This window comes from Vulpes lagopus, chromosome 12 (genome assembly GCF_018345385.1).
Source record: "Vulpes lagopus strain Blue_001 chromosome 12, ASM1834538v1, whole genome shotgun sequence".
Taxonomy (NCBI): Eukaryota; Metazoa; Chordata; class Mammalia; order Carnivora; family Canidae; genus Vulpes; species Vulpes lagopus.
In genome coordinates this window covers 56,618,648-56,643,614 of record NC_054835.1, presented here as the reverse complement: position 1 = coordinate 56,643,614, position 24,967 = coordinate 56,618,648, and the positions used below count along the sequence as shown (strand labels likewise).

The 24,967-nt window shown below is 63.1% G+C and overlaps 1 protein-coding gene across 3 annotated transcripts in view; it reads right to left on the bottom strand.

Moving 5' to 3' along the window:
* Positions 1-24,967, bottom strand: part of SEPTIN9 (septin 9) — a 143,604-nt gene that overhangs the window by 74,063 nt on the left and 44,574 nt on the right. Inside the window, exon 1 of one of the 3 annotated variants that reach the window (XM_041723919.1) lies at positions 12,701-12,954. The exons of the other annotated variants lie outside the window; for them this stretch is intronic. Within the exon in view, the coding sequence (XP_041579853.1) occupies positions 12,701-12,755 (55 nt within the window). The 5' untranslated portion in view covers positions 12,756-12,954. Of the gene's footprint in view, positions 1-12,700; positions 12,955-24,967 lie in introns of those variants that run through there. 3 annotated transcript variants of the gene reach the window in all.

Genomic DNA, 24,967 nt, shown 5'->3' with positions numbered 1-24,967 from the left:
GGGGAGGAGGAGGGGAGGGACAGGAGAAGGGCCAAGGCTCGGCCCAGCCTGGAGGGAGAGGAGGGGACACATGACCTCTTGGCCTCCTCGGGTCAAAGGTTCTCAGATAAATGGCAGCCAGGGAGGGCAGAGGGGAGCCCCCGGGAGGGGACTGACATCAAAACCTGAAACCACAGGCCATAGCTTCAAGGGCCTCCGAGGTCACAGAGCCCAGAGCCCTTTGGCCTGTAACCCCCTCCCCGGCACCCCAGACACCCTGAGGGGGTCTCCAGGAGGCCCTGTCCCAGAAGGAGAGCTGAGCTGCTGGTTCCAGGTTGGAGCACCACCACCCTGCCCCACGAGAGGGTCCCGAACCACCTCCTCAGCCTTCTCCTCCGGCACCCTTTTACCTGCACCCTCCAACCACCCACCGCTCCCCCAAACACACCTTCCCCAAATCCACAGGCCCATAAGTGCTGCTCTTTGGGATGCTGCCCCAGCCCTGTCCCTGACCTCGGAGCAAGTAGATAGGTGGTGAAGACCATTCCGCACCAGGCCCTCCTGCACCTGACCCTCCTGCACACCGGCCTCCTGCACACTGACCCTCCTACACACCGGCCTCCTGCACACGGCCCTCCTGCATCAGGCCCTCCTGCACACGGCCCTCCTGCACAGTGGCCCTCCTGCACATGGCCCTCCTGCACACTGACCCTCCTGCACACGGCCCTCCTGCACACGGCCCTCCTGCACACTGGCCCTCCTGCACACGGCCCTCCTGCACACTGACCCTCCTGCACACGGCCCTCCTGCACACTGGCCCTCCTGCACACCGGCCTCCTGCACACTGACCCTCCTACACACCCGCCTCCTGCACACGGCCCTCCTGCACACGGCCCTCCTGCACACTGGCCCTCCTGCACACGGCCCTCCTGCACACGGCCCTCCTGCACACTGGCCCTCCTGCACACGGCCCTCCTGCACACGGCCCTCCTGCACACGGCCCTCCTGCATCAGGCCCTCCTGCACACTGACCCTCCTGCACACTGGCCCTCCTGCACATCGGCCTCCTGCACACTGACCCTCCTGCACACCGGTCCTCCTGCACCAGGCCCTCCTGCACACAGGCTTTCCTGCACCAGGCCCTCCTGCACACCGGCTTTCCTGCACACCAGCCCTCCTGCACCAGGCCCTCCTGTACCAGGCCCTCCTGCATACCAGTCCCTCCTGCACCAAGCCCTCCTGCACACCGGCCCTCCCACATACCAGCCCCCCTGCTCCAGGCCCTCCTGCACACAGGCCAAGCTGCCAGGCCATGGTCAGGGGAGGGGGCCAGCCGCCTCGGGGGGTTACTCCTCCATTCTCTGCTCCTAGCCCAGCAACCTCGAAGCCGGGCACTGGCTGTTCCTGATCCGCCAGAGAAACTCCCCCCCCTCTCCTTCCTCACCTCACTGACCACTGGGAGAGATGATAAAAGCACTTTTTTTTTTTTTTTTTTTTTTTTTTTTTTGATAAAAGCACTTTAAAAAAAAAATGAAGGAAAAAAAAGGCCTAATACCCGGGGGGGGGGGGGGCACTGGGCCCAGGTGGTGCCCTCCATTAATCACACCGCCTGCCGAGGACGCCAGAGGGACAGATGGCTCTGCCTGTGTCGTGGCCTAGGGGCGGGCAGCAAGCGGGCGCTGCCCAGGCCAACGGGAGCTGTGGCCTAATTACAGGGGATGGTGACCCCAGGGAGCAGGGGTCAGGCGCCGGTCAGAGCGGCACCTAGGCCTCCCGAGGAGTCGAGGAGTGGGGGGGGGTGGGTGGGGAGTCTCGGTGACCACAAAGCCCTGCATGCACCCACGTGGACTTGCGGGCTCAGGCTCTACCAACCCAGCGGGGGAGTGGACTTGGGCTTTATCCTCAAGGATACGAGGGTGTGGCAGGGGAGAGGGGCCCAGAAAACTAAGAGGAGGAGGTGAGTTTGTTGTGTGGAAGAGACAAGAGCTGGACACTGGGAGGATTCTGGAAGGGGCTCCCAGGGAGCAGCAGCACCTGCATGGGAGGCCGCCTGGCTGTTCTACAGAGCCCGGGGCGAGGCTGAGTGAGGCGGCCTCCGGGGCCCTGCTCGGGGCCTTCCTGGGCTCCCACCAGGGACAGCCAACCATCTAGAACTTGAGGAGACCCTTGGAAACGTCCAGCAGATGGGCCGAGGGCAGCGGCTTAGAGGATTGCAGACGGGACACAACCACACTCCTGGTGCCCAGATGTGGGGGCCGAGGCCCGGGCAGGCCAACCTCCCTCCAAGCCTGGTCTCCCATCCCAAGCCTGGGACACTCTGCTGCCCTCGGATGGGCCGCTGGAGCTGGCTAGAGAGTGGACCCCAAAAGACGTGTCAGTGTCCTAGCCCCGAGACCCGTGGATGGGACCTGATTTGGAAATAAGGTCCTTGCAGACGTGATTAAAAATCTCAAGATCTGATCATCCTGGATTTAGGGTGGGTCCTCACCTTAATACTGAGTGACCTCTAAGAGACAGGAAAGACACGGGCACGCAGAGGAGGGGGCCGTGAGGCTGAGGCAGGTGATGCGTCCACGAGCCAGGAATGCTAAGGACCTGGGGCAGCCCCGGAGCCAGGACAGGGGTCTGGGACGCAGTGTCCCTCGGGGCCTCCAGAAGGAACCAGCACGGCCAACACCCGGATTTGGGACTTTGGGCTTCCTGACCCGGGCTTTCCGGCCCCACCAGCCTGCACATGGGCCTGTGGAACTTTGCTGGGCAAACTCACATCCTCAGGCTGCCTCCCGGCCTACTCAGCCTCCTCTCTCACCAAAAGCCCCTGCCCCACCCCTGCCCCAAGGCCCCGCAGGCTGACCACGGCTCACACTCGTCCTGTCCATGCCTCACCTTCCAGGCAGTGGTGAACTTACTCTTTTCACCTTCTGTGTTCACCCACCATGCAGGGCCCAGGCTGCCCGCTGCCGCTCCTGATTCCCGCCTCTGCAGGAGCCACCACCCCACAGGGTCCGCCCACCCCGCCTGGGCACCCCCACCAGGGGCAGGAGACAAAGCTGCCTGCGGGAATCAGACATTTCTCAACCAAACATGGAGAATTAGGGGCACCTGGGTGGGCTCAGTGGTTGAGCATCTGCCTTTGGCTCAGGGCATGATCCCTGGGTGGGGTCCTGGGATCGAGTCCCGCATCGGGCTCCCCGCAGGGAGCCTGCTTCTCCTTCTGCCTGTGTCTGCTTTTCATGAATAAATAAATAAAATCTTAAAAAACAAAAATAGAAATGGAGATTTTTAGCTCAGTTGTCAATATAACTGCTCAGTACAGGAGGATCAGGGCAGCTCGGCTGCGTCCAGAGCTGGGGAGGCTTCCTGGGCCACAGAGATGGCCCCTCTGGTCAGGCCAGAAAGAAGGGCAGGGCCCTAAAGGCCCGTCCAGCCCTGGCACCCGACGACCCCAGAGCCGCAGTGCAGTCTGCTGGCAGCTCTGGCGACGCTTGCTGCTCCCGAACCAACCAGCAATTCCCAACACTCAGCAGAGCCGGAGGGGCCTGGCCAGGGACGGCCCAGGGACGGCCACCCCACCTGGTGAGGTCGAGGAGCAGCGCCTGGGAGGGGGACTCCTGGAGCGGTCGCCTTTGGGCCAAGCTGCCTTCTTCACTCAACCCAGCGGCCCAACCTGGAGCTGGAGAGGCCCGCGGGGACCCATCTCTCTAACCGGGGTGCGCGGCGGGGTGGAATGAGTGATTTCTCTCTCCAACAATCAACTTCCGAAGATAACATCTATTGCTCTTTTATCCTGGCTGCAAAAGCGACTTACAGACAACGCAGAGAATCGGCTAGACCCAAAGAAATAGGAAAAAAACAAAAAAAACAAAAAAAAACAACCTCTAAGCCCATGACCCACTATCAAGATCACCGTCCCGATCTTTCTGACGTGCATGCGTGTGTTTCCACAGCAGCCTCGTGCAGTGACGCGCTCTGAGCATCACACGGGTCCGATCTCTGCACATTCTGGCACCGGTTCTCTGAATTCCTTTGCAGTTCTAAGCTGCTGGTTCCCGGTCGTTCTCAGCTCTGACCACTGGTCAGAATCATTTCTGGAGTCTGTTACAAAACAGATTGCTGGTCCCACCTCTTAGAGGTTCCGATTCAGGAGGGCTGGGTGGGCCCGGCACCCCAAAGTACATCAGAGGGGAAGGTGGGGAGGCCCCTCCAAGCCTCCTCTCCACCGCCACCCCTTGCCGAGGATCCTACAAGAAGGAAATCCTAAGCACCGGCCATCACGGGGGCCGCCCTGGTCACAGACCTCGGAGACACCAGCTCAGCAGCCCCATTGCCCCCACCTGCCCCAAAAGTCACCCAAGGTCAGCAGCGGCCAGCCTCAGCTCCTGGATCCGTCATGACCCAAAGGACACACTGGGCCCTGCTGGGGGCAGATGCACATGTGACAAGGGGGCGTGTCAGTCACGAGGCCTCCAAACCTGCCCCAGGCCCACGCCGTGTTGACCTTTGAGACAGAGAAGGTCCAGGCAGCCCGAGGTCCGCACAACGAAACATGGCATAAGTCACCTGCTACAGGAAACACAGGACAGAGCTGAAGGCCAGTGCCCTGGGCCCCTGCCCGCCTCCTGCCTCCCCCGAAGGTGCCCACTCCTCCCCAGGACGGGGATCACAGTCCTCCCTGCAGACTGTCACCCTCCTGGGGACGGAAGCAAAGCTCGGTAGTGTCTGTCCTTGCTGTACCCTGAGCGCTTGTCGGGTCCCACTACCAAATTCACACATTGAATCCCATCCTCAGTGTGACAGGATGCAGGGTGGGGCCTTTGCAGGTGCTGGGGACATAGGAGTAGAGCCCTCGGGACCAGACCAGGGTCCCATAGAAGCACCCCTCTGCCCCGTGAAGACTCAGGGAGAAGACGGCCGTCTGGGAGCCAGGACCGGGCAGCAGCGTGATTGGGGACTGCGAGGGATGAATGCATCGGTTAAAGCCCGGCTCTCGGGTTTTCGTGACAGCGGCCATGCAGGGGGGCCTCCACCAGGGCCAAGGACACCACCTGGCCAGTCCTACAGGCCCAAAAAGTACCATTGCCCTGAATTTCTAATCGCCGATGTTGCTCAGTGCTTCCGACACGCCGGGCGCCGCTCTGCAGTCTGTTCAGTCCCCGCAGGTACCCCAAGTCACAGCGACTTTCTTCCCTCCCCATTTCACGGATGGGAAGGCGAGGCGCCGAGAGGCCCAGCATCAGAGCCGGGTGCGGGTGCAGCCAGGTCCCCGCCAGCATGCTAACCCCAGCCCCACCCCCACCCCAGAGTCACACCCCAAAGTGGGGAGCTACCCCCCCAACAGCACTGCGCGCCCTGAGCCCACGCCACCTGCCACCCTGCAAGGTGGGTGCCGTCATTCCCAGCTCACAGGGAGTGGCCACAGAGCTGGAGGGCAGCGAGGCTGGGACTCGGGGGGCAGCCCCCCTAGACCGCAGGCCCTGGATGCCCGCTGTCTCCACCCACCGCCACCGAGTAGCCTGAGATGGCAGGAGCCCGTGTGGGGAGGCACCAGGAGGGCCTGAGGGCAGGACTCAGGAGGAGGGGTACAGGGGGCTGGGTCTGCCTTCCATGTGGCCTCGGGCCAAGCCTGACCTGACGGAGCCTCGGCGGCCCGTCCACCTTGCTGGCCTCCGGGAGGACCGAAAGGCTGAGCATCTGACGTGGCCACCCCAGCGCCCGGCACGTAGTAGGTGCTCAGGAAAGGAGATGGTGATGGACACTAGCAAGAGCCAGCGCGGTCAGAGGAAGTGCCTGTGAGCAAAGGGGCAACAGCTGGAAAGGCCGGGACTTGGGTCAGAAACAAAGAATGCAGGAGGAGGGGGGGAGGGAGGGCGGGAGGGAGGGAGGCAGGGAGGCCAGAGCCTGACAGCTGGCTCCAGGGCAGCTGTTTGCAGGAGCCTGGCTTCATCACTTAAATATTAGGAGAGATGTAAATATTCGAGTGCGAGTGCACAGGGCAGGGGGAAGATTTCGTCCCTCTCAGTGCCCCCATCCCCCCAGCTGCCCCAAGACCCGGCGACCCCCAGGGCCCCAAGTTGGGGTGGGGACAGCAACTCAGGAGGGAGAGGACGTTACCCCTCCTCCCTCCTCTCCCAGCCTGGGCCTACCAAGGTGTGAATGGATGAGGCCCTCCCGGTCTCAGCCCCAAGGGGCCCCAGGCCTGCCAAGGCTTTCTTTTGTAGCTTAGTAAAAAAGCCAAGCAGCCCTTCCTGAGGTTTTGTGGTGAAGGCCCAGGACGCAAAGCTGACCCCTCCCACCTGCAACTTGCTCCCCGCACCCCCCCACCCCACCCCGCCCCACCCTGGGAGAAGTTAACACCTGGATCATTCATCACCCAAGTCCCTCCCAGCTCACCCAGCCTCCTGACCAGGAGCAGGGACGGAGCCTGGGTCCCCCTGGCAAGCATAGCCCCAAGGGCACCTCCACCAGGTGCAGGCACCCCTGCCAGGCACGGGCACCACACGATCTCCCAAGGAAACTACAAGCTGGGAGAAATCACGAGAGAAGCCAGCCTGCCTGGTAAACTCCCACCCAGGACTCTGGGTAGGTACTCCTGCCTCCAGGAAGCCCTCCTGAACCTACCCCTCTCTTGGGCTCATGCCTGCCCGCCCCCCCCCCAGAAGCTACAGCAGAGCTGGCACGGAGCTGGCACCCACAGAGAGCTGTTGAATAAGGGGAATGAGCCGATTGCTTCCCTCACCCCAGGATCCTCCTCCTGGCCCGCCAGTGAACAGAGGGATCCCAGCACTTCATCTTGTGCCGAACGAAAACCCAAAACCCAAAACCCAGGCACTTTGCAGAGCGCGCCTTCCCCTGACTTTTTACGGGGGACAGGAGCCAGGGGACAGCAGAGAAGACCGCCCCTCTAGGCCTGGTTCGGAGCCAGGAAAACTTGTATGCTTTTACTGTAGATAAAATCGGTCTCCGGGGGACACGGGGCAGGGGCCTGGCCTACCACTCCCGGGGAAACTGCCCACCCACATGGAAAGGAGGACCAAGTATCCCCGCTCCGAGCCGGCTGCCGGCGCCCGAGGAGGGGGCCAGCCCGGATACGGAGCGAGATCCAGCCTGGGACGGTACAGAAATCCTCCGGACTGTGGCCACGACGGTTAGAACCAGCAGTGTCTCCACCTTCCAGGTCAGTGTCTGGGGGAGGGGAGATGCCAAGGTGGCCCATACTGGGGACGTCTCTCTCCTCCCACCAGAAGGAAAGATGCTGCTGCCCATGGCCCGGGTGGCTCCCTGCCTCAATTCCTGGGGACCCTCATAGGGAGGTGCCCAGGACCCCCAGGCCCAGCCCCAGGGGACAGCCAGAAGCCCATCAGCACAGACAGCCAGTCACCGGTCAGTGCTCCTCGAACGGTCAGGGAATCATGCAGAAAGACCTGACAAGGGCTGCAGAAGAGCTCAGAGTTTCAGCTCCTCCTTGGAAGACCGAGGAAGCAGGGCAGAGAAGGGAAGCAGCCCTGGAATTCCCCCACTTGATCCAAATGAGCCCCAGGCCACATGAACCCCCACCTCCCCACAGCCCCTCACTTGTACCCAGGGAACCATGGAACCCCCCAGCTAGAGAAACGGACCCTCAGAGACTGGACGAAGGGTGGAATGGACAGGAGGTGGAAGGGTCACCTCTGCGCTTCCCCCCCTCCACCATCTCCCCCCCTGGCTTTCCCAGGAAGCTACTTCAAGTGTTGGAAGGCAAAGGCTCCGGGTCTTGGGGACAAGGACAACAGAGGAAGCTCGGAGCCATGGGTGGGGAGGACACACTTATGCATGTAAAGCCAGGGCCCTGGATTTTCTGGATTTTGCAACTCAGCCCAGTGGAGGGAGAAGGCCCCAGTGGCAGAGGCTCCCCTTCCCAGGAGGAGCTGTTAAAGACTCGAGAACACAGGAAAGAGGGCAAACCCCAAGCAAGAAAGAGGTGGGCCGGAGCTTCATTCTGGGCTCCCCACCTGGGCACCCCCGGCTCTTCACCGGCCCCGGGCTGGGCGTTGGGACTCCACGGACATCGGCGCTGTCCTCTTGATCCCCTGCCTGAATTTCTGGGCACTGGCAGCACTTTTAAAAATGACAACAAACGTGGGAGCTTCTAGAATGTCTCTTGGTCCAGGCTGAACAGAGCCTCCAGGCTCTGCCCCCACCAAATTAAACAGCCCGAGCCCAGAATTGCCCCAGGCGCCAGGGGCGTCTCGGGCCGCGCTGGGTCTGTTTGGCTGGAGATTACAAATCCTCAGGCTTCTGGGACCGTGTTCCAGAGAGTTCCGGACCGTTCGGTCTCATAAGCAAAACTCAGAGCCTCCAAATTTGGGAAAAACCGAGAGGGCCTTGGAAAGAAAGCCACTGTTTGACCATTTTTCCTCAGTGGCTTTGTCAAAAGAAAGCGCAAGAACTCGTTTCCCGGCCGAGTTGCTGGGATGTATCCAAAAAATTGAAATATCTGGGGGCTTCCACCCTCTGATGAACCTCTCACCGGGGCCCCTGGCCACCCATGCCCCTCCACCCTCCCCCACCCCACCCTCCGATGCACACCACCAGGTCTTTGAGGGCGTACACCATGTAAGCCGTTGCTCCAGCCACAAAACAGTGAGCAAAGACGCACGACGTGGCCTTGGGGGGCTCCGAGCCCGGCGGGAAGCACCTGGTCTGGCCAGGCAGGGCAGGTGGGACTCCCTCCTGGGTCTGGGGGCCAACATGCAACCCTTGAGTCTGGCCCCCAGGTCCTTGCTGCCAAACCAGGGTACGCCCCTCTCTCTGTACCCCGACAAAACTCTTCTGAGCAGCAAACTGGCCCGAGCCCAGGGCTGCTTGGCCAGTAAACCAAGGAGGGTGGCAGCTATAGTGCCGGTGGGGCTGATCTCTGAGCGTGACCTCCCCTGACCTCTGGGCACCAGGGAGAAAGAGGAGGAGGGAGCCCTGTTCTGCTCAGCCGGCGCCAGGGTAGCAGGGCCACAGCGCCAAGGGGCAGGCTGAGAGGTCCCCGGCTCCTGCAGGGCAGGTGCAGCACCTGCACACCTCCGCTTCCTCGGGGGCCGCCGCGTCATGAGTGGGCTCCTCCAGTCCGGCCAAGTGACCTCATCGCCACACGGCTCCCGCCTCCCGCCACAAAGGACGAGCTGCAGGGAGGCGCTACCCACTGGAGGCCCTGCGTCTGGCTGAAAAGCGGGAGGCATCGCTCCAGAGGCCCACGGGCATTAATTAGGGACAGGTCTGCACCCATTGCCAAGCAACAGGCCTTGTCCCTCTGGGAGGAAAGGGGCTCCTGCATCCAGCAGTCGAGGGAGCCCCCGTCCCAGAGGCTCCTGGGCTCCCAGATGAGCTGGCTTGTCGGGCCAGCTGGTGAGGTCCCCTCGCCCCTCCCCCAGCACCGGCACTCCCCCCACCCCCACCCCCACCCCGGCCTGCTCTCCTGGGCCAGAGCCTCCAGGACCATCTGGGAGGGTCCTCCGAGGAGCCGGGTGGCCACAACCTGTCCTGTCCGCAGTAGGGCACAGCTGGGGGACCTGAGTGCCCGAGGCCCTGGGCCAGACTGCGTTTCAACAAACATCAAGGACTTTCGGGATTCTTTCACCGCGCGCAAATACGGTTACGGCAACCAGGGCCGAGGAAAGCAGGCCGGCAGCTGGCACTTGGAAGGGCTTTGTTACACAAAGACGAGTTGTAAGGGCCTCACAGATCCGTCCAACTGCTCCGGCCTCCACCGGCCAGGGCGATGGGGGAAGGAGTCGCCCCTCCTGCCGCCCCGTCCCAGGCCCATCTGCGTGGTGGGGGGAGGGGGATCAAAAAACTCTAAAAACAATCACAGGAGCAAAACGCAAACCCTCTTCTTGCCCCCACGTGGGGGTTCCCCACAGAGCCCTGAGTTCACCCTCAAAGGGAAGGCAAAGGCCAGTGTGGGACGTTCGTGCCCATGAACGACACGCAGCCAACAGACACTTCCACAGTAGAGTATGGGCTGAATCCCCACGTCACCTCGACAACGCAACAGAGCCAAAGCGAGAAAGGTGCCGCTCCCCAGGGCCGGGGGCAGATGTGCCGGGCCGTGGGGCATCAGCTGACCCACACACACCCACCTGCAGGGGCGCGCTGCTCTGGCTGGACACCCACCCTGCACCCCACCTCCTTCCCCCCCCCCCCCTGCCCTAGGGGGCACACTACCCTGGCCGGACACTACCACCAGCTCCAAACCTCCCCAAGACCAGTGCCCAAGGATTGACAATCACCCGCAGCAATGCCCTGGCTCAGAACCTGCTGGGCTTTGGGGGTGGCCCCTGGGGCTTCTGTTCTCCAGCAATGAGCACGCGCCTGGTGACAGGCCGAGTCCGCCGGCCCCAGGACTGTGGGGGCGCAAAAGCTGCTGAGGGGCTGGCGGTCTCCTCCCCGACCCCTTCCATCCTACCTCACAGAAACCCTGAGACACTGGTGGGCAGCCCCACGGGCACGGACCAGCGCTCCTGCGGCGCTGCTCTGGCCTCCCCGGGACAGTCGGAACTCCAGGCGGGGACGCCTGGCCTGGCCCTCTGATCCGCTCCGACTGGCCCCTCCTTGGGCCCCATTCTCCAATGGACCAGCTCATTCCGGCCTCCCCCGCTTCTGCTGGCTCCCGGGGACCTGAAGGCTCCCCTCCCTCCCTCCCTCCCGCAACAGAATTCCGCCTTTCGCCTTTCACCCAAGGTCGGCCTCCTCCACGCGACCTTTCTGTGCCGGGGCCCTGCCGCACTGTATCGGGCGCTGTTGCCCCGGTCCCGCGCTGTCCTCCTCCTATCCGAGCTCCTTCCCCAAGTCCGGCCCTCCCAGGCTCAGCCCCCAGCAAGCAACCCCACCCCAAGCTCCTGGGGTCCTTTGGGCCACTCTGGGCCCTGGAGCTGGCCAGCTGGCCGCTTAGGGCCCTTGCACACGCTTCCACTCAGAAGCCCCAAGGGCTCTAACGCCCGACCCCTCTGCCTTCAGTGCACACAGCAGGGTGACGGATGCAGACAGGGAACCAGGGGCTCCCCAAGAGTGAGACATCTCCCCCTGCAGTCACAGGGCTGCCAACTGTTGCACCAGGATGGTCTCAATGAGGCCATTGTCTCCGACCAAATGAGAGGGTCAAGCTGCCGCCTGGAGGCAGCGCAGAGGCTGCCAGCGTCTCCAGATGGGGTGCGCCTGGGGTCAGGCTGGAGTTATACACTGGGACCCCGAGGCAGAGACGCTAACAGCCTGCATGGCCCCGACCTAACAGCTGTAAAACCACAACACCCCCTCCGTCCCCGCCCCCCTGTCCTGCCTCGGGGCTACCGTGGAGTCCCACTGCTCTTCCCCACAGACCCTGCTGCCAACGCCAGGCTTTCCGCTTTCCGCTTTCCGGCCGGGACTGCAAGCCAACCTAACTCCACAGGCGACACACAGCGCGCCACCTGAAGGGGGCAGCCGTCTCTGGACCGGCTGGTTCCCGCACTTGGACATTTAGGACATAAAAGGCCCTTGAGGGCGGCTGCAGGAGAGCCTGGCTCTGGGCATCAGAAGGCCAAAGAGGACGAAGCAGACGCGGGGAGACCCCAGGAGGAGCACGCTACCCGAGATGCCCAAACAGCAGGGGACAAGCCATCACGGCCCGCGGCCCCAGAACTCCCCTCGACCAGGGCTCAGTGCCAGAATCGAGAAAGTGCTCCCTGTACGGCGCCAACAGGCCGGTCCCTCTGCGTGGGCAGGCCGGCCCCGGACCCCAGCCCTCTGGGCTCTTCACACCCCTCCCTGCTCAAACCACTCCAGGCCCGGCCCCAAATCGCAGCCGCATCTCCCCTTGGGATCCGGCCAGACTCTGGCCCCCAGAAGTGCCCCCACAGATGCGGCTGACCCCAGGTGGACCATGTGGCTGCAGAGCTCTCTGCCCGGCGGGGAGAGGCCCTCCTGGCGCCGCGGGGCACCGGGACCTGTCCGGCTGCCGGCAGCCCAGCTCCCCGAGGCCGGCCCACGAGGGCTCTGCCCCAGGCGGCCTGGAAGCCCCTGCGAGGGGCGGGGCGGGCGCGCCGGGTCCCCGCGGAGCAGGCCCGCCCCCAAGGGCAGACCATTGTGTGCGCTTCCCTCCACCGCTTTATTTACTCCCCAGGACGCAGGACGCGGAGCCGCAGGCGGTCACGCGGGCTCGGGGAGGCGCGTACACACACGCGCACACACACACGCGCACACACACGCGCACACACACACACGCACACACACACACACACACACCCGCCGGGAAGCCCGCGGCTCCGAGGGGGCCCCAGGTCCCCGCAGGCTCCTAGACCCCGGGGGCCGAGCGCTCCCTCCCGCCCGCGGGCCCCTGCGCCGCCGCCGACTCCAGGGGGCCCTGCTCCCGGGCGCCCCGCTCGGCCCCCAGCCCCACCCCCACCCCCACCCCCACCCCCCCCGCCCCCGCCCCGGCCGGAATTCGGCTGCGTCCGGCCCCGAGACTGGGCGGGCGCAGGGCCGCGGCCCGAGGGCCAAGGGGCGGACAGCGCCGCAGCCACGGAGCCCGCGCCCGCCCGGCGTCCCCGGCGCTTCCCCGGCGTCCCCGGCGCCCCGCGAGCCCTCGGGGCTGTGGCCGCGCGGACGCGGCCGAAGGGAGGAAGCGGGGGCAGCGCCGCCCCGCCCGCCCCCCGCGCCCCCCGCGCCCCCGCCCCCCGCGCCCCCGCCCCCCCCGCCCCCCGCCCCCCGCGGCACCCACCTTCGAAGTCGGAGATGATCCCGTCCAGCTGCGCGTTGACCGCGGGGTCGGACATGGTGGCCGCGGAGGCGGCGGCGAGGAGGCGCCCGGGCCCCGCGCCCCAACCCCGCGCCCCGCCCGCGCCCCAACCCCGCGCCCCAACCCCGCGCCCCAACCCCGCGCCCCGCCCGCGCCCCAACCCCGCGCCCGCGCCCCCGAGCGGAGCTGCCTCGGCCCGGGCTGCGCTGAATGAATGGGGGAGGCGGGCGGGCGCCGGCCTGGGCTCGGCTCCGGCTCCGGCCCCCGCTCCCGCCCCGCCCCGCCCCGCCCGCCCGCCCGCCCGGGATCGGGTTCGCGCACCGCCCGGCCTCCCGCTCGCACTGGCTGCTCCGCCCGCGCGTCACGGCCCGGGGGGGGGGGGGGGGGGGGGGGGGACAGGCCGAGTCCTGGGCGCCCCGGGACGGCGACCGCCGGCCCCTCCCCCGGCGCCCCGCGGCGGCCAGATGTGGGCGGACGTGGGCCGGGGCGGCGCGGGCCGAGGCCTCCCTCCGGCGCGGGTCCTCCGCGGGGCGCCCAGGACGCAGCCAAACAAAGTTCGCCGCCGCCGCCGCCTGCCCCTGCCCGCGCCCGGGAGGGGTGAGGGGTGAGGGGTGAGGGGTGAGGCCCGCCCGGACCCGCCGTGCACGGGCCGCGGGGCGAGGGGCGCGCAGGACTCGCGTGGCCCCCCCGCTGCGGGCCCCCCAGGGCCTCCCCTCCCCCGCCGCCCACCCAGCCCAGCGCCGGGGAAGGTGCCAACCTGGAGGGGGCGCTGCGGTCGGGAAGGAGCAGCCCGGGGCGCGCGCCCCCGCCCAGCTCCCACCATGAGGGGGGCTGCTGGCGGCCGAGCATGGACGCGGGTGCTCGCCCCGAAAGGCGAGGATGCTCCCTAGCACCCGAAGGAAGGAGCCCGGGATGGGGGGGCTCGGGGCTGCGCCCCCCGCAGGCTGCGCCCCCCGCAGGCCTGGACAGCAACTTCGACACTGGCCCGTCCATTCGCAAACACAGATTAAAGTCCATCACCTACAAGGGAGGCAGGCTGGGGACCAACAGGACCAGTTGGGCCTTGAGAAGCAAAAGGATGGAGCCCCCCACCCCCCACCCCCGGAAGGGCCCTCCAGGGCTGGCACCTACAGCCGAGAGGGCCTCCCCCCTCCCCTGCCTAGGCAGGTAGGCTCTCCGGCCTACTCTCTCCCCCCTCATTACCCGACTCCCAGAACCTCTGCCCCAAGCCCGCCCGTGTGAGAATCTCCAGCAGGGAATATACCCTCCTGCTGGCAGCGGGTCCTCTCATGAGTGGCCTGTGAGCCCCCAAGACCTGGTCCCGGGTCTCAGGTCGGTCCCCGCCACTCCCAGCCCAGCCCCCACAACCCCGGTCTGGAAAGATCCCAGATGTGCTGCGGATGGATGCCGAGGCCCGACTGCCATCCCACTCATTCCCCACCTCTTTCTGGGAATGCACTGGGCTTGGTGGGCTCTATCAAGGAGACAGGATCGCGTCCTCTTTCTTTTTAAGAAAAGTGGTCACTCCCTCCCTCATGCTTTGGATATTTTGAACTATTTTCAACCGAGTGAGTTTGTGGACATGGAACTGCAAAACCACAGACATTTCAGATGCGCACACACCCTCATCTGCCCGGGAGCCCGAGGTTTCAAAAAGGGAGTCACCACTGGCATGAATAGTGCCCCACTGGCTTTCACAGCAGCCCTGGCATTCGGTGTTTGAAAGCCAGCTCCTGGGTCTCCGGCCTGACACCCCAACCCTCTGGGCCACCTGTCCACCCAGCATTTCGGAGGTTGGTGGTCCGCCACCCCTAAAAAGCAGCCTAACTGCACAGGCCCCTGGGAGGATGCTGGGCCACAGCATTATTGTCCCATGTTTTTATAAAAAAGCACCTGGGGACTGTAGACACACCCATGTGATTGTTCTCCCAGGGTACTGGCATGGAGCTCCAGCAGATTAGCATAGGCTCAGCTTATTGTGCACTATTCACGTCCATTCATGGTGGAGCTGGACAGACCTATGCTTATCTCCTCGGGAAGCCCAGCCAGGGTGCACGCCTCCCCCAAAATGCCCCCCTGTGGGAACCCGAAAGACAATGGCAGGAGGGGACCGGCCTCTCCGGCCAGAAAGCACCCCATGTTGGCATGACTGCGCTCCAGAGTCCATCCTGTTCCACGCCCCCCACCTTCGGTTTAACCTCTGGGGCCACCACTGCCAGGCCTCGACACCTCCAGGTAAGGAGATTCCCCATATTCCCTCCGGAAACCCAACCCTGCGCTTGGCCACACTCCCAGCCAGGAAGTTCACCCTTGTATCTAACCAACTGCTCTAATTGTACATCGTTTATTTCCTCTTTTTTTTTTTTTTTTTCTGTCCTCAGAGGAGATGGGAAACAGCTGGGCACCACCCTCCACATAATCACCTTCTCCAAACTCGAAGACAATCCGGCAGCTTCTCGGGCATCTCTTTCTCAGCTGGAATCATCCACCCGGCCCTGTCTAGTTCCCGCCTTTGATCACCTCTGATGGCTGCATCCAGCCCACAGCTCCAGGACTTGAGGAGGCCCTGATCCTCATGGGGATGTGAGGGGTCCCTAGCCCCCTTCTCAGGGCAGAACAGTCAGGGTTGGGGCAGGGACGGGCAATCCTGGTGGGGGCGCTGGGCAGATAAAGTCAGCAGCAGCAGCAGAGAGGAAAGCAAGCTGAAATTTGGCAAGAAAAATAGAACTCGAAGGCGTCCGCATTCTGCAACGGTGCACTCTTCCAACACCATGGAGAAGGCCGGACTGTAGGCCTGGCCCAAGGGGAAAGTATGATTATAGGGGACACCGGAGGGGCCACCCACCTCCCCGGGTCCCCCATGAGACCTGTGGTGGGTGCTCCAAAAACACACGTCCACCCGAACCTCAGAATGGGACCCGATTCGGTACGAGGATCTCTGCAGGTGTAATGAAGGTGAGGGTCTCAAGAAAAGATCACCCTGGATGGCCGCTAAATCCAATGACAAGTGTCCCTCTAAGAGCCCAAGAAGGAGGAGACACAGTGAAGAAGCCCTGTGAAGGCGGAGATTGGAGAGATGTGGCCACGAGCCAGGGGCACTTGGGACCACAGAGGCTGGAAATGGTGAAGAAGGATCCTTCCCCCGAGCCTTCAGAGGGAGAGGGAGCGAGGCCCTGCTGACACCTTGTTTGGGCTTTTGGCCTCTAGAACCGTGAGAGATGACATTGCTGCTACGTCAAGCCCCCTGCGTGTGTCCTTTGAAACAGTGGCCCCCGGACGCTCTACAGACTTTCACCCCAAAGAGGTTCGTGAGCGGCAAAACCCGCTGGAGATAAGGGACGCTGTCCAGCAGGTGGCCGCCCTGAAGGGATTGGGGGGGGGGGCTGGGGACACTCGGGCAACCAGTGGCACGTTTTAATAAGAACGGCTGAGGGCCAGGGGTGGGTAAGAAGGGTGTGATGTGAAGTCCAGTTCTAAGCCTTTCTGGAAATGGGAAGGAGAGAATGGCGTGGAGAGAAACCCCACGGGTCAGGCCCCGGTGGGACGAGCCTTGGGAAAGAGGGAAGGAGGAAGTCGATGGGCGGAAACAGCCGTTTGGCTCAACCTCGGTATCCATGACCTGGGGTTCCCTGCGGGGGATTGGGGAGTAGAGGGAGGTCGGTGGCTCGCTGCCCAGCCGCCCTGGGCCTTTGGACAGGACACCCTGTTAAGTGGACCATCTGTTTCCTCAAAGTCCAGGGCAGGCGCCCATGGTCTCGGCCTTGCCCGGGCCTGGCGCACAGTAGGGCTTCCCTGAGCTCCATCACCCCCCTCGCCACGCTCCCCAAGTCCATCATCTTTGTAAATGGTCCCACCATCCACCTGGAGACTCAGGCCAGGTGTCTAGGCCTGTTTCCCTCAGCCCCACATCCAGGCCATCACTGAGTTTCCACCTCCCAAATATCTGTGGGTCATCGGGCTGCTTCGAACCTCAAGTCCACGCCCCCCCCCCTTCCAGTGGTATATGCTACCTCACGTTTAACAACGAGTCTGGGGGGTAAAAAAAAGTAAATTAAAAATTTTTTAAATTAAAAAAAAATCCCACCTGATAATTACGTAGCACTTGCCTATTTCTGTGGTGTAAATACTCCCACCCTGGCCAATTCTGAGCTGCCAGCGTGACACCATCCAAGGCACAGCTGGGAAGCTCCGGCAAGTAACCGTCACGGTGCAGCAGGTCTACGACGCATCTTTTTTTTTTTTTTTTTATCGCGCTAACATCTACCTAACAGCGGCCGCGCTGCCCTGCGCCCGTCCATACGCCCATTCCCAGGACGGCGGGCATCCGCCCAAACTGAAACCCCTCTTTCCATTGAGCCGGAATCCCTGTGTCCCCCTCGGCTCCCCCGGGCCCACGGCAACCACCCCTCCACCTTCTGTCTCTGTGAATTTTGGCTGCTCCGGGAGACGCCGTACGGTGTTTCCCTTGTGTGTCTGGCGTAGTTCACTTAGCATGACGTCCTCGGGGTTCATCCTCGTGGCCGAGTGCGTCAGGATTTCCTTCCTTCTCATGGCTGATACCCTGTTGCCTGGACATAACACGTTTTGTTTATCCATCCATTCGCCCCTCGACGGACACTTGGGCTGCTCCCACTTTTTTGGCTGTTGTGAATAACCTGGGTGCGCACATCTCTCTGAGCCCCGTCTTTTGCCCCAAGGCTTTTGGGGCATTCACCTAGAAGGGAAACTGCTGGATCCCATGGTAATGCCGTGTCACTTAATTTCAAGCCACGATTTCTACATAACTTATTTTTTTAATTTTATATATCCCATAAAATATTAACTATATTTTTCACAGAATACACGAATAAATCGCTGACAGAGGTTGCGCCGAACCACCGGCTCGCAAAACACCTCAAAATTTGACAACTTGGCCGTGGTCCCACTGGGACCTCTCCCTCCCGCAGAGCCTCCTAAGTGATGCGCTCGCTGCTTCTACTCCTGCCTCCCTCCATCCAGATCTCAGTGAGGCTGTGGGATCAGAGTCCCCGCCCACGGCCTGGTGCCCGCTGAGACTCTCTAAGCGCACACTCCTAACCGCGGTCGCCGAGGCCCCGCGGCCCTGGCCCCTGCCCAGCTGGCCTACGCACCGGCCGCCTTCTTCACACCGCCTTCTGCCTCAGGACATTTGCATCAGCTGTTCCGTCTGCCTGGGCGGCATCCCCATGGTGTCCCCCCGCCCCGCCGACCCACACCCCGCCCCCGCCGACTCCCTGTCTGTCATTAGCGTCTTAAACATCAGAGCGACCATCGCAGGGTCCTCCGGTGGCTTCCTCGCCTCCCGACTCCCCGAGAACCTGTCAAGCCCCTGTGGAAAGACGACGTTCAGTCTCCCCTGCAGGGTGGCTCCTGACGGGGAATCAGCCCACGGCGGGCAGCGGAGGGGGGACATTCAGGACCCACGCGGACTCCCTGCCAGCCACCGTGCGGACCTGCCCCAGCCCCGGCACTCGGGATGACAGGCAGGGCACCGTCTACACCCGGACCCCGGCTCCAGGACCCCCACGTCTCCCTTTACGTGGCCCTCAGACCACCGCGTCTCCCAGGTTGCCGGATTTTGAGTCTCCCCCGTGACGCCCGTCTGTGGGTACAGCTGACATTTCAGCAGCGTGTAGGCTACACAACACCCTCACACCATCTGCCCGGCTGCTTAAATGCAACCATAAGGTTTCACTTCAAAGGGGAATGCCGGTTTCTTAGGCGCGTGATTAATCTGTTCCCCAGGCTCCCCAGCTCGCGCCCCAGCTCTCGCCCCAGCCCGCTTTGTTCAGAGAATTTACAGCAAACCCTGACCACAGCAGCCCGGGCCTTATCTCGGAGGCAAGGGAGCTTTTTAAACAAAGTGTGACTCTTCTAAATTCAGGCTTTCGAGTCCCAGAAGGAAGTGCAGGCCGGCAGGACCCAGGCCAGCTCTCTGCTCCGGGGCCGCTGCCCTGCCCGGGCCCCCCCCTCCCATCCGCGGCCGGGCTGACAGATGCTCGGGACCCCGGCAGCTCCGGGGGTGCAGGGGTCGGGGGGGGGGCCTGCAGCCCTGCCGGGCCCTCCCATTTTCAGTTTCACTTGCAACTTTGACTGCGGGGATGTGAAAGCCAGTGGGACCACGGGAGCCACCGCAGGGCAGCGGCTGCCGACACAGAGGGACAGGAGCCCCGGTGCTCCAAGACTGTGACGCTGAGAGATGGTTCCTTGCCAGCTGGACTCTGTCTGTGGCTCCGGCGCATCTTTTGTTTATTGGCACGTCCAACGGGCTCTGGGTTGGCAAATGCGGGTGTCTGGGCCCCCCCGCCCACCATGGGCTGGGTGAGCTATGGCCCAGATAGGATGGAAGAGGAGGAAGACGTGACTCATCCTTTATTCTGCTCTGTTCCCTCTACACACAGTCCGTTCCTACTGCAGCCCCCAAGATGGGGCTTTGGGAGGGACTAGAGTCCCCCACCTGCCAGGAGCCCATCTGAGAGGCTAGAGGTACAGGGATGGGCTGGGGGGCACGCAGCATCCCCTGCACCCCAGCTGATGGGGAAGAAAACAAAACCACCCGTCCTCCCAGGAGCTCCAGAGTCACACAAGGGGTCTCGAAGGAGTGGCGGCCTGGCACCCACCCGGCCCCAAAGCAGCAAGTGGCTGTGCCACCTGCAGACGCCTCAGCCCTGGGTCTGCCAGGACACCTGGCCAGGCCACACAGGCCAGAGGACAGGCTGTGCCCGCGGTGTCCCGACCTCCTCGCCGCGTCTCCCCAGCAGACACCCGGCTCCGAGAGCTCAGAGGCTGGAGGCAGCTCGCCACCGCTGCATCGTGGGGACGAGGGCTGAGTCACCGGCCTCCCCCCAGCTCCACGTCAGCAGGCACAACAGGATCTGAGCAGGATCCAAGCAGAGAAGAAAGGGCAACAGGCCCTCTGTGGCCAAACTTATTTTTAAAGTCACCGCAGTGACCGAGGGGACGTTGTCCTCAGGGAGCTGTCTGTCCGCCTGCCCCCTTGGACTCGGGCCACGTGTCCAACAGCCAGCAGGCAGGTGGGAGGAGAGGGGGCCGCGGCTCGGGGTGTTAGCTGTCCACGCAGGGAGGGCAGGGAAGGGGGAGCCTCCCCACCACCCCACCCCGCACACTCTCACAAGGGTCCTCGGGATTCGGGGCACGCACAGCCCTTGCCTGGAGTCCAGGGCCCCTGCTGCTCCATTCTGGGGTGGGGACTGAGACGCTGGCCCCCAGGGAGTGCTGCAGGAGCGGCCCCTCAGGGGACACCAGCTCCCATGCGGCCATCCGTCCGTGGCCAAGGTGGAAACCTGACTGTGGAAGCTTGCAAGGGAAAGACCAGGGTTGGCTCTGGGGCCTGGAAGGGAACTGGTTTTCCATCAGGTGGCCGCTGTGGGGAAGCGTCCCCAGAAGCCAGCCCGTGAGCCTGGGGCTGCAGAGCTGGTGCCCATCCCTAGAAGCAGGAGATGCATATGTCTAGGCACACCCAGACTCTGCCCCCCTCCGCCCCCATCAGCCAGTGACCTCGGGGCCCCTGGGTGCTCCAGAAGTCCACCCAGGGGGCAGGCCCAGGGTCGGGCTGTGGGGGCAGAGCGAAGGCAAAGGCTGGGTGCATCATCGGCCCCTGTCCGGACCAGGCCTCTCTGGGCTCAGCCGGAAGAAGCCACACATATTTTGAGACGGAATCTTGAGCCAGGGGATGCCTGGGTGGCTCAGTGGTGAGTGCCCCCTTCCACCCAAGGAATGATCCTGGGGTCCTGGGATCAAGTCCCGCATCAGGCTTCTTGCTTCTCCCTCTGCTTGTGTCTGCCTCTCTCTGCATTTCTCATGAATAAATAAATAAAATCTTAAAAAAAAAATCTTGAGCAGGCAGGTCCTCAGCCCCCAGCCCCTTCTCTTCTTTCTCCTCCTCCTTACTTCCCCCGAGCATCTCGGACCACGCGTCGCCCTCTCTACACCTCCACGGAAGGATGGAGAAGAAAAGGGGCCAGTCCCCTCACTCAGTGGACGCTGCTGAGCACCGCGTCTGGGGACAAGGGGCCCGACGTCAGTAACCAAAGTGCGTGTGGGTCTACCCGGGGGCTGGACTCTGCTTGCTGCTCCCGCCCACCACGAGCTGACACGAGGTTTCATACCACCAGATGCGCCCCTTGGCCCACCAGGACCCCCAGGGGAGGGTGGCCACGGTGCCACACTGTACCTGCGCGGCCGCCTCTCGGTCTCGGCCCGGAGCCTTGGGAACAGAGTGCCCTGCGTGGGAGGGAGGCTGGCCGGGTCCCCTCCCGACAATCTGGTACCACTTTCCTGGATAATGCAACCTTCCCACCGCCAGGGCCACCGGGGCCAGTCGGCAGCGGAGCAACCTCAATGAACCATTTGTCCCTCGTGTGAAGTGACCTCAGGGACGAGGACGTAATGAGTTTGCTATTACCGCCCCCCCCCAATGCCCCCCTGGTGCTCTGCTCCCCCTGCCCCCAGTGTGAGTCACTCCCTGGGATGACAAGACTGGACTGAGGGCCCCTCCCAAGGTGGTGACAGACCAGCCACAAGGGCAAAAGCTGCCCAGTGCAGAGGCTTCCCTAGACTGTCTATATCGGGGCCCCTGGCACAAACGGGAGTCCCCCCTGTGTCTCTTTGGTTCCCTGGGTGCCTGCCCATCTGGGACTGACAGTGTTCCGGGAGACTCCTGCAGATGGGGAGCGGAGGGGGAGAACCGGCCAGAGAACTGGCATGAGACAGCCCCAAGGCCTCTGCAGGCCACCCGGGCACCCCTGAGACGGCAGCAGGTCGGAGACAGGTTCGGGGTGTCTTCCGTTACCGCTGAACGCTCAGCCCTCTCACACGCTTGGCCACAGCTCTAGGGAGGAAACGTGCAGGCCGCAAGCTGACATCCCTGCCCAGGGTGCCCTCTACTCCCAGCCTCATTCGGAGCTGCTGGTGGGACACCCCTCCTGGAATGCACCTGCGACCCGTCACCGGCTCCCTATAGCGAGCGAGAGCCCAGCGGGGCCCACACGGCTGTGCCGGGCGCTCCGACTCCGCCAGCCACTCCTGCCTCCTCTCGCTGTGCTTCTCCACGGCCTCTGCTCCCACCCAGCTGCTCCTGGTTCCCGACACCCAGCGTCACACCTCTGTACCTGTCCCCTGCTGTTCCCTCTGCCTGTAGGCCCTCCCACCCTCCTTGGCTGGCTCATTCTTTTTTTTTTTTTTAATTTTTTTTTTAAGTAGTCTCCATGCCCTGCTTAAACTCATGACCCCGAGACCAGGACCTGAGATCAAGAGTCGGACGCTTCACCGCCTAAGCCACCCAGGCATCCCTTGGCCAGCTCATTCTCACACCTTCGTGTTCTCAGCTCAGATGCCACTTCTAAGAAGCCTCCCTGGAACCCCCTGGGTGGAGGGACTCTCTCCTGGGCCCTCCCGTGGGTTTTCCCAACCACCGGGGCAGCCCCTGACCTGAACCATTCACTCGCAGAAGGGGGAAGCCAGGCAGTGGGCATCGGGAGGCGGGGTTTATGGAGCAGAGAACCAGCCTGGGGGAGTGACAGTCCTCTCCTACCACAGGGAAGACACAGCCGGCGGAAGAAGGAAGCGATGGGCATCCCCTGCCTGTGCCCCCGCCATCCTGCCGGCCAGATGGGCTACCTTGTCTTGACAGATGTTCTCCAGCAGAGAGAAATCTCTCCCCTCGGGGATGGGGGCGGGGATATTCCAGAGGTGGCCACGTCTACACGGGTCCCAGAGACCGTGGAGTCTGGATCCTGGGGCTTGTTCCATCCACATGGCCACAGGCCGGGCCCAAGCCCGCCACTCCTGCCCAAGCATGAGCACACATCTGGAGCTGCTGGGCCCCGAGGGCAGGGCGGGGCAGGGGAATCCGAAGCCGCAGCACCCTTGGCAGAGAGCAGACCCGCACACAAATCCCCGGGGCCTTTGGTACCAGGGGCATCGTCTCCAAGGAGGTAAACGTGGACATTCCAGGCCCGCGAATCACCAGGCGTCAGCACATCTCGCCAGGCCCCTGGCCCACCCCACGGCTGGAGAGAAGGCAACTGGCGGAGCCCACGTGGCGTGTGCGGTCCTCTGGGCCAGCAGGGTGTGCAAGCCCGGGGCCTGAGAGGTTCCCGCTCGATTGCAAGTGATCTAGGTCACCCCCATCCAGAAGGAGGCCAGCGTTGTCCCGTTGGGGACCTGTGACCTCAGATGAACACGCAGAGCGCCCATCCCATCTGGCCAAGTTGCTGTTGTCCGTGGCCCCCAGCACAGCACCGCATCTCCCCACTCGGTTCTGAGCAGGAGGGCTGACGTGCGGAGCGGTGACCCCCGAGGCAAAGCAAGATCGTCGAAAGGAGGGAAGTACTGAGCAATAGGAACCCCCTATTAAAACAGAGACCAGGACTCAAACCCTTCAGGAAGACCTTGGTGAAGGAAGGATGAAAGACAGGGCTGACGCAGGGCGTGCTGGGAGACGCTGAATGACCTGCCCCAGCATCGGCGGCGGGGAAACGCCTGATTTATAACATTTGCCCGTTGCCGTGATGGACGCGGCCCCAGCCATGGCCAAGGTCAAGCAACCAAAGTGACGTAACTAGACGCAGAGTGGGCAAGGGGCACGCACACTGCCAGCTGACATGATCGGACAGCCGCAGCGGGCTCATTTTGGGAGCAAGTGAGTTGACCCACAGTGCCCCCTCGTCTCCCCAAACAGCTAGGGCCGATGGGGGGCCCTCCTGCCCCTTGCCCCAGTTAGAGTGCAGATGTGATGGCAGGAGCCGCAGCAGCCGTCTTCTCTCACGAGACGGACGCCGCATGGGGAGGATGCCCGAGCAGCAACGGAGCACACTGTGTGTCCCCAGCGCGCTGGGCCATCACGATTGCTTATACGTGGACAGGGAAGCAGAAGAGAAATTAATCTCTCTGTTGCGTAAGCCTCTGCTGTTTCAGCCTCTGTTACGCAGCCAGCCAGCTCCCTGACTGGTAGCGTGTGTGCCCCTCATCCTGCCAGTCTGGGGCAAGGCAGTCGGTCTAAGCTTTATGCACTACGCCTCTGGCAGAGTCTGATACAATAAACGTAGTCACAGCAGAATGAACAGTGCAGTTCACCCAAGGTGTGTCCCGTTTGCTTGTTTGGGTATCGGGAATCGGAAAACAAAAGTCTGAGCTTAACAAAGGACAAATGCTCGCATAAGGCAGAGGGGACGCCTAAACAATACATGCCCAGAGTAGGCCCGGAGTGCTCTGGAAAGGTCTGCGTCGAGATGGACCTTGAGAGGTCACCAACGTGAACAGCTTGTGCCGCACAGAACAGACGTGGCCACGTCAGAGACAAAGCATGTGCCTCAGAACATCTGTAGGAGCTGAGGCCCGGGCTCCGGGTGCGACTGCTGCGTGCAGACCCAGGCTGGCCGTTCACCTGGCAGCAGGATCGCGGGCGCGTTACTTCACCCCTCTGAGCTGTCCCCGATTCCTCCGTATACGAGGGACAGCAATCCCCTAGAGTGAAGGGATCGGTGGCAGTGAGTGTCTGGCATAAAAATAGGAACTTGGGGAACACCCGGGTGGCTCAGTGGTTGAGCGTCTGCTTTGGGATCGGGTCATGATCCCGGGGTCCTGGGATCAAGTCCCACGTCGGGCTCCCTGCATGGAGCCTGCTTCTCCCTCTGCCTGTGTCTCTGCCTCTCTATATCTCTGTGTCTCTCATGAATAAATAAATAAAATCTTAAAAAAAAGAAATGCACCAGCAGTAACACCAAGGGGGACCTACGGAGGGATGGAAGGAGGGACAGGTGGACAGAGGGGCATAACTGGGTGCCGGTGATGGAATCTGAGGGATGGGCATGCGGGTGTGCACCGTAGAATGCTTCCAACGCTGCTGCATGTCTGGCCATTTTCACAATCCACGGAGGGAGGACAGAGGTACAGGGAGCCACACCAGCGGTCGGGGCAGGCCAGACCCCCACGCGTCGGAATGCAGCCCTGCAAGTGCAGATGCGCCTTCTCCCTCCTCCTGAAGACTGTCAGATGGAGGCTTACCGAGCGTGTGCCTTAAAGGTTCAAGGCCCTGGCTTCTCAGTCCTGACTATGCCCTCCCCACTTGCACCTGGAAGGTTCTGCAGGGGGGCGTGGGCCGGCCCCGATGCCAGCGCTCCCTCCCACGCACAGTGCCTGGAGAGTGACAGATGCCAAGCGCACCTCAGCCCCTGCCCCGTGCCTTGTCTGCCTGCCCAGAGAGCACGC